General features: G+C 41.4%; 1 protein-coding gene across 2 annotated transcripts; it reads left to right on the forward strand.

Annotated features, from left to right (window-relative positions):
* The first annotated feature begins 3,135 nt into the window (after nucleotides 1-3,135).
* On the forward strand, nucleotides 3,136-6,847 carry LOC149840381 (trihelix transcription factor ASR3-like). Of its 2 annotated transcripts, XM_090003140.1 has the most exons (4): nucleotides 3,136-3,849; nucleotides 3,969-4,010; nucleotides 5,847-5,930; nucleotides 6,032-6,191. In XM_090003140.1, the coding sequence occupies exons 1-4, from the start codon at nucleotides 3,219-3,221 to the stop codon at nucleotides 6,073-6,075; spliced, it is 801 nt and encodes a 266-aa protein (XP_089859266.1). In that variant the 5' UTR covers nucleotides 3,136-3,218; the 3' UTR covers nucleotides 6,076-6,191. The 2 variants fall into 2 exon arrangements, with proteins under 2 accessions (XP_089859266.1, XP_089859265.1); XM_090003139.1 differs by lacking the exon at nucleotides 5,847-5,930 and having other exon boundaries at nucleotides 3,147-3,849; nucleotides 6,174-6,847.
* Nucleotides 6,848-8,038: the final 1,191 nt, after the last annotated feature.

Raw genomic sequence — 8,038 nt, forward strand, 5'->3', positions numbered from 1 at the left:
GGGGGTGGAGGATAAAATCTTGAGGCGGGGAGGGGGTGGAGACCTTGTCCCCCACCCCGCCCCGCCCCACTGTCATCCCTAGGTGATGCCTAGTGTGAACAAACACCCTATGTCTAAAAGGCACCCAATCAACACAATTACGTAACTAAGACCAGGCGGTCGGGTTTGGTTCAGACCGAGGTGTAATTAGGCTTGGACTAGATTTTCGGGTATGGTATCGGTCTGAACTCGGGTCTAATAGAAGAAAAACCATACCCGGACCTGATAAAAACTACATGAACCAGACCCGGTAAAATAATGTTTTTATCATTTTTACCTTAAAAATTTGTGGGACTTAATCAGAACTTGGGTTGGGCCCGGGTCTGATATAAAACTTCTCAAACTATACCCAGGTCCATGTATCAATCGGACATTCTAGTCTGAATCTGAATATTAATAGGGTCATCTTATTTGTCATCATACCTGGACCCTATAGGGTTTGGTCCAGGTAAACCCAACCCATTGACACCCCTAATTAAGACCTCTAAATACTGAATTGGAATGAGAAAAATACCCCCCAACAAATGCTTTCAATTCTTTTTATATTTAAAATGGGATGAGGAAGAAACAATCTGGTTTAAGAGCAAAGAATTAAATTAATAAGTTATGAGTCTCTTTCATGGAATTGTCCATCACGTTTGGCTGGACAACCCCATGAGTTTAGATTTTTTGGAACGTTTGTAACTTCTATATAAAACTCAAACCTTTCATAAATTTGCATTTGTTTGACTGTCTAATAGCATGTTTTCCATTAAATCAAACATGACCCATAAAACCATTGCCACAATTTCAAAACCTATACGTTGGATTTTGCCCTTTCTTCTAAAAAAAACTGTGTTGGATCCATTAAGCAGATTACTACAAATCATTTGACTAAATAGACAAATTATAGCGTTCCCCCGCAACTAGGGGTGGGCATCGGGCAGGCCAGGCCTGTTTTTAGCTCGGCTTATTGAGCCGGTTCTTAGTGGACAAGGTTTGAAGAGCAGCCCATGGCTCGTCCCATTGGGCCAATGTGAAGTGGGTTGGGTCTCCCCAGTCTGAACCAAATTCATTTGTAAATAACAATAATTTACAAGTTTTTAACTTCTCATGCACTCACTTAATTATCTTTCAAGTTTTCATAAAATTAATATGACTAATTAGGTAAATAGTAATAGTTACCAAGTTACTATGCAATAGCTAATTTTTAAAATTTTTATATTATTAAAAAAATAATAAATAACTCAAGCTCCTCGAGCCATGCCAGTAGTTTGAAGGCCGACCCAAGCACAACCCATCCGGTACCTAACGGCCTCGGCCTAAAACCTCAATAGTCCCAGGCACATTAAGGTTGGATTTGTCGGGCACATTATTGCATAATTATTTGACGAAATAACCAAATTATCACATTTTAACATAAATATGATTAATAGTCCTATCATCCAAATAATAATTTTGTTTTTTTCAAAACTCATAGAGGTCCCGTGTCAAACTGAAGGCCCATGATCGAATTCTGCTCGCCCATACAGGCTGTCATTGTTTTATCACAATTAGGGCTCGTAAGGCAAGGGGTCATGTCCTCAACCCAGAGTTTTACCTCACAAGGAGGCAAACCCATTAAGTGACCCCATTCTTGCTAGAAAAGTTTTAAAATATTAAATCTTGATGATTTTGTTTACTACCAAAAGTGTTTTGAAAATGTTTAGTCTCATATCTAAGAGAGAAAAATATTCAAGAGGGTTAAATAGATAGTTTGTTATCTATTCTTTACTTTGGTAAGCCTTGAGTCTTTAGGTAGATTGCAGACGTTGCTGCGCATCGTGCAACAACAGACACATCGTTCGCGCACGCGTGCGCGCTTGAGGCACAATGTGACGTTTTGATGGCGCACTTCGCACGCTCGCAGCAGTGCAAGGTGCATATGAGGTGCAAATGTCCGTTTTGGATTTTTGGTTTTGAGATATTTGGCCGTTTGAAAGATTTTAATAACATTTATATTGAGTTTATGTTGCATTGTGACTGTTGGACGGTTTTGAAGGCCTTTGATTGACAGTCAAAGGTGGGTGACTGTTCAAGGACTTTTTCATCCTATTTTCAAACCGTCTGGATTATGGCCATTAATCTCATTTATCTCAAAACGTTTTGGCCTTTCTCACAAGTCTATAAATCTTTTCCTTTTCGTCTTTTGAATGATCGAAATTTATGACTCCAGTTTTCTCCTTTCTTTCATCTCGGTTTGGCTTGCAGAGTTCATGTGTGGGAGAGGTCATCTGTTCTTGCGAAGCAGTGACTCTCTTGAGGTTCGAGCCTAGTTGTATCCTGGGAACTCAGTTGTAACAAAACCCTTTTTCGCATCTTCGGAATTCCTGGAATGGGGCGATTGAAGTTCTAAAGATAGCGATCTTAAGAATGTGCCTCTAGGCTTGAAATCTCTTTTCTGAAATCCATTTTTCACAAGGTTGAAATAACAGTTCTCAGTGATGGTTTCCTAAAATTTTAATTTTTATATTATTAATAATTAATAAATAGCTCAGATCCATCGAATTCGGCCCGGTAATCTACGAGCCGACCAACATATATAACAGACCGGATTTTGATAACGAGCCTGAACCTAAAACCATTACCCAAACCCGACCCATAGGAGGCCGGGTCGGCATGGCCCATGGGTGCCGCCTTACCCGTTGCCCACCCCTACTTCGAATATGTCACCGCTAAATCCCCAATCAGCCTTAAGAGTCGATAAGGCAAATACCCTTTAGGCCCCAAATAAGGATGGGGGCCTTAAGGTCGTGGGGTCAGGGTGGGGGTGCCCTATCTTTTCACTAAAAAAAAGGTCAAATATTACATACTATAATTTATAGTAAGGTCCTTTAAAGCCCAATCCCAAAGGAACAAAATCTATTAACCCCAAAAGCTAGGAGCAACCCATTCATTTATTGTCATTGAACCCCATGATTTGATTCTTATTATAATATTCAATTACCAAATTTGATTAAGTAACCCCCCACACCTTAACGAACCCTACCCGTTATCCCTAACTCTTTCTTCTCCAATCCCCTCCCTCTAAAAGGGTCACCACCCCCAACCCTCCTCCCCAAAAGGACTTCTCCCCAAACGGCGCCGTCTAAACGCCGTCACCACTTGGGAAGAAAGAGGGGGGAAGAACCCGAGATAAAAGCAAACTCTGTTAGGTCGTCATGCGCAACGAGGCGTCTGAGGATGAGGGCTTCATCGTTGCGTTACCGGCGTTCGACGGCAGTGAGGAGAACAAGCCACCGAGGCTCCCCCGGTGGACGCGGCGGGAGATTCTGGTGCTGATCCAGGGGAAGAGGGACACCAAGAGCAAGGGGGGGAAGGCTGGCGGCGGTGGTGGAGGGGCGGCGGCGGCGGAGCCGAAATGGGCGGCGATCTCGTCGTACTGCAGGCGGTACGGCGTGGACCGGGGGCCGGTGCAGTGCCAGAAGCGGTGGAGCAACCTCGCCGGAGACTTCAGGAAGATAAAGGAGTGGGAGAGCCGGGGCGACGAGAGCTTCTGGGAGATGCGGAACGATCTGAGGAGGGAGAGGCGGCTGCCGGGATTCTTCGATCGGGAGGTCTACGACGTGCTCGACGGGGACGCCGCCGGCGGGACGAGTGAGGTGCCGCCGGTGGCGACGAAGCCGATCTTCGACAGCGGCAGGCCGGCTACTGCCGACGAGGGACTGTTCTCCGACTGCGAGCCGTCCGGGCAGGAGGAGGCGGAGGGCAGGAGCTCGACGCCGACTCCGCCGGCGGAGATTAAGCTCGAGAGTCCCTCCTCGCCGGTGCCGGACGTGCCCATTAGCGCAGGTAACCTTCTTCTTCATCTTGTTTTGGGATTGGATCTTGTTTATCGAACGAGATTCCGGAGATCTGACTTTCTAGGGTTTAATTGCGGGCAATTTTTTGTTTTTATTTTTCTGCTGCAGGGAATCATCTTCAGCCATGTTTTATAAGGTGTTTCGATCCGGGTAAGCGTGAATTTTTATCTGAATATGGTTTTTGGGTTGTTGAATTTCGGGGTTTTCTTCTTCTGAATGTTGTGATGATGAATTCCGGATTCAGTGTTCATATGCGTCTTGCATCTTTTTCCTTTTTGCCTGATCGTTTTCTGTCACAATTGTTGCGCAATTTTTGTTGATTGCCATGTGTGCCTTTGGCTCATAATTTGGAGATTTCGCAGATTTTGTGGGGATTGTGTTGGTGTAGCAATTTCTGCTAGCTTTCTTTTGACAATTACTAAGTAGATGATTTGTGATCACTGTTTAGTTTGTTGGGAGAGGGAAGCCATATCAACAACTTTGTAGTTTTTGCAACTTCATACATTCTGTGATAGGCATATATGCTACTTGCTATTTAGTTTGAGAGTTGCTGGTCGACTTCGGAGAGGACTTCTGTGCGCACTTAGCTTTAATTCATTTGTCTTCTTACCCCAATTCTTTGTAAACTGGTTTTTGGATTATCAGGGACATGTTAAGCAATTTTTTGTTAGAGTTCCATTCCTCTGATATCCAATCTATATCTTTTCTAACTCTTATTTATCACATGAAGGTCTGGTTTATGAGAATTCATTTAGATCTCAGAGTTTTGAAAATTTTAGAAAGAGTAAAGGAAGAAGAAGAGAAATAAAAAAAAGGTAGAATGAACAGCAGGAGAAATGAATAGTTGAATTTTGGAAGTGTCGGTAAGAATTGAGCTAAGCGATTGCTTGAAACAAAACAAAATGCCATGTCATGGTTGTAGGTTCAACGGCTTATTATGCCATGCATAAAGATTTACGTTTTTTACCAGAATCAATGTAAAAGGAAAGAGTTGAATAAGAACAATATAACTCAATATCCTACTGTCTTTCATTCCTTCATATCTCTTGGAGGACCATGTCACTCATCAGCAGTTCCTGGAACTGCAATTAGAAAATAGGGATCTTGGACTGGAAATCATCAGAAGCTAAGGGGGCATTTGATTGCGCGGACAGGACTGTGTAATATAGTCCTGTCTGGACACTCCTGGCTCGGCACAGAGGTGTCCTAGACAAGTTGAGTTTTTTGTCCTAGGTGTTCCATTCCTTTTTTTTGGTTTTTGTCTCAGGTGTTTCAGACACCACTGCTCTAGGGGGAGGGGTGGAATACCACAGTACATCAAAAAGGTGTCCCGCAGGACATGCCAGACGTCGTGTTCGAGGCATTCTACGTGTCCGATGTTTGTGTCGGGCATTTGGAGCGCGGACAGCAGCTGTCCGTGCAATCTAATGCCCCCCTAAGGAAACCAAATGTCTTTTTGGCCTGCAGTATTTGACAATTGTAGGTATCAGTATGATGTATAAACTAGGTAGGCCATGACTACTTACAACTAAGAAGTAAGAACCCTGTATGCCATGCTATGAATAAAACATTAGTGCAATTTTCTGAAGAATTGTCATTTTGTCGTTAAGCCATGAAAATGTTTTCCTCTAACTTTTAGCCGTTTCTCCTTGTAGCGTTTATCCAAAGCAATAAGTGGCATCTAAAAGTTGTATGAAAACTGTTTTGTCATTGAAAATGGCTGGGTTTTGAAACTGTGATCACAGTTGTCATATATGGCACTTGATCGGTCCATGACTCTTTGAAATAATACAGGATTCATCTCAGAAGTCTATGGCTTTCTCTTTACCTTTATTTTCAAATTAATTACTTGTATTCGGTATTTTATTGTATGTACGAGCCAATGTGAAGCATCGATTGCCATGTAGTGATCGCTGCTTAGCCATCCCTTTATATTGCTATGGTTGCACTGCATGATTCCTGATTCAAGAATAATTTTTTCTCCAGCTCACAGAAATAAGAATGAGGATTATGCTTGTGGGAATTTTTTGAAGTATGAGAAACAGGAGAGAAAGGAGGAGAAGAATGTTGGTTAGCTTGAATTTGTCATATTTTGAAGTCCAATGGAGTGTACTTGGAATCTTTGAAAAGGCCATGGTCTTATAGTTCTATTCTTTCCACCTTGTTAACAGGTTTCTTCCCTCATGCATGTAGAATGAAAGATGTTGAGACCTAGCTTCATTTGGTTTCATGGTCTGGTTGAGGGGACTTTAGTGCTTGTGTTTCAGAAGAGGGAAGGTCATCCATCTTTCCTGAACACCTACTTATATGCAGGTGCTGCAGCTGAGAAACAACAGACTATGAACACCGAGAAAGGGTCTGCATCTCAGGCTGGACAAAAGCGGAAGCGGCCACCATCTGAGGAGGAAGGTGACACAAATTTACAGGTTAGGTTGATTGAAATCCTGGAGAGGAATAGCAGACTACTGAATGCACATCTTGAGGCACAGAACATAAATTGCCAATTGGACAGGAATCAAAGGAAAGACCATGCTGACAGCTTGGTTGCAGTTCTGAGCAAACTCGCCGATGAACTTGGAAGAATTGCAGATAAGTTGTAATGGCAACAAAAGTTGGTGTCCTGCGATGACTCATCAACATGCAGAAAGAATTTCACAGACAACACCACTGTACAATGCTATAAGCCATAAGATATGCACATCAAGCTCAAAGTAATCCTAAAACAAGGAAGGTTGCTGCTGAGATTCTTATTTTTCTGTTGGAACTTGGATCACCCTAACTAAACCAGTAGTTATCAGTGCAAAATTATTAGCACCTTAGAGGTATTAGTTTACTAGCCTATCAAAAAAAACTTTTTCTTTCTGTAATAAGGAATGTCAATGAAGTTCAAGGTTTGATGGAAGACACAGAAGATATTGGGGGAGTTTTTATGCCAGCGGCTTATGACCATCCTCCTAATAATATATGAGATTTTGGATTTGCATGTTTATGAATTGAAAGCATTGACATTAGGTGGATCATCATCTTGTTTTTTTTTACTAAAGACGGTGGTGTTAGTTGATCATGCATAAATTCTGCATTTTATATACATATTTTTTTGCATGATCCATCGTAAAAAATGAATTAAAAACTCATTCTTGTTAGTATTTTTTAATATAATGCTTTAAAATCAAAATAAAGCTAAAATCGTCAATTTCAAACCTTTCCTGTGTTTTTAAAGTGTTTAAATTAGTTTAAGTTTGATTATTTTTGAAAATATATTTTTTAGAAGTGTAGTTTTGAAATTTTCAAAAATTAGTTAAGTGTTTTTTTAGAAAAATTGTTCACCCTAATTTTTAGTATAAAAACCCATCTTTCATAAGGCGTCTTTCTTCTAGGGATGCCCCTCTTTTTTCTCGCTCTTCTCTCTTCTTCCCCCGATTCACTCTTGGTTGGTTTCTTCCTTGGTTCTTCTTCTTAGTTTCTTTTTTACTTCACATCCTCATCGTCGCTAGCTTCTTCTTGTTCTCATCGTCGAAGGCACGAAGAAGGATCACCCTTTTTCTCAACCCTTCCGATTGGAGGTGAACTGCAAGGTAAGCCTCTTTTTCCCCATTTCTTTATTTGTTTTGCGTGTAGGTTAGATTTAATTTATTTTATTGAATGCAAAAAAGACAAAAAAAAATTATTTCAGCATGGCTTACATCGTGTTCTACTTTCTGTAGTTTCATAGTATATAGGGTAGTCAAAATCTTGTTTTTGGTTTCGGCATTGATGATAGAAATCCATCGAATACATTGCAGCACTTGGTTATTTTGTTTTGTATTTTCTTTGTTTTCTTTTGTTTTTTTATGTTCGATTGAATATTTTGATTTCTGTTTAGAGAACACGCAGCGTAGTGGAGTTGTACTCCTCAAGCCACTGAACTGAACTTTTGTTTGTGATCTGCACTAACACGCGGTTCGGTCGTACAACCCGCGTATGGTTACAAGTCACGATCTGCACCGCATAAACCAGAAAATAACGTGATCTGGAAACACGTTGCACTGCGTGATTTGTAACCACGCTATTTTCCAGTATGTGCTAAAAGTCTAGCGCAGATCGTGTTGTCTTGGATCAAAGGAATCGAGCGGCCCGCATACACGCAAATCAGTTGATTTGGTCGGCAGGACCAAATCAGACCCGATCTGAGATCAATA

This window comes from Nuphar pumila, chromosome 4 (genome assembly GCF_984573655.1).
Source record: "Nuphar pumila chromosome 4, dmNupPumi1.hap1.1, whole genome shotgun sequence".
Taxonomy (NCBI): Eukaryota; Viridiplantae; Streptophyta; class Magnoliopsida; order Nymphaeales; family Nymphaeaceae; genus Nuphar; species Nuphar pumila.

Coding starts and splice junctions, on each gene's coding strand:
- LOC149840381 (XM_090003139.1), top strand. CDS start 3,219: ATGCGCAACGAGGCGTCTGAGGATGAGGGCTTCATCGTTGCGTTACCG. Junction 3,850..3,968: donor GGACGTGCCCATTAGCGCAG/GTAACCTTCTTC, acceptor TTTCTGCTGCAG/GGAATCATCTTCAGCCATGT. Junction 4,011..6,173: donor TATAAGGTGTTTCGATCCGG/GTAAGCGTGAAT, acceptor ACTTATATGCAG/GTGCTGCAGCTGAGAAACAA.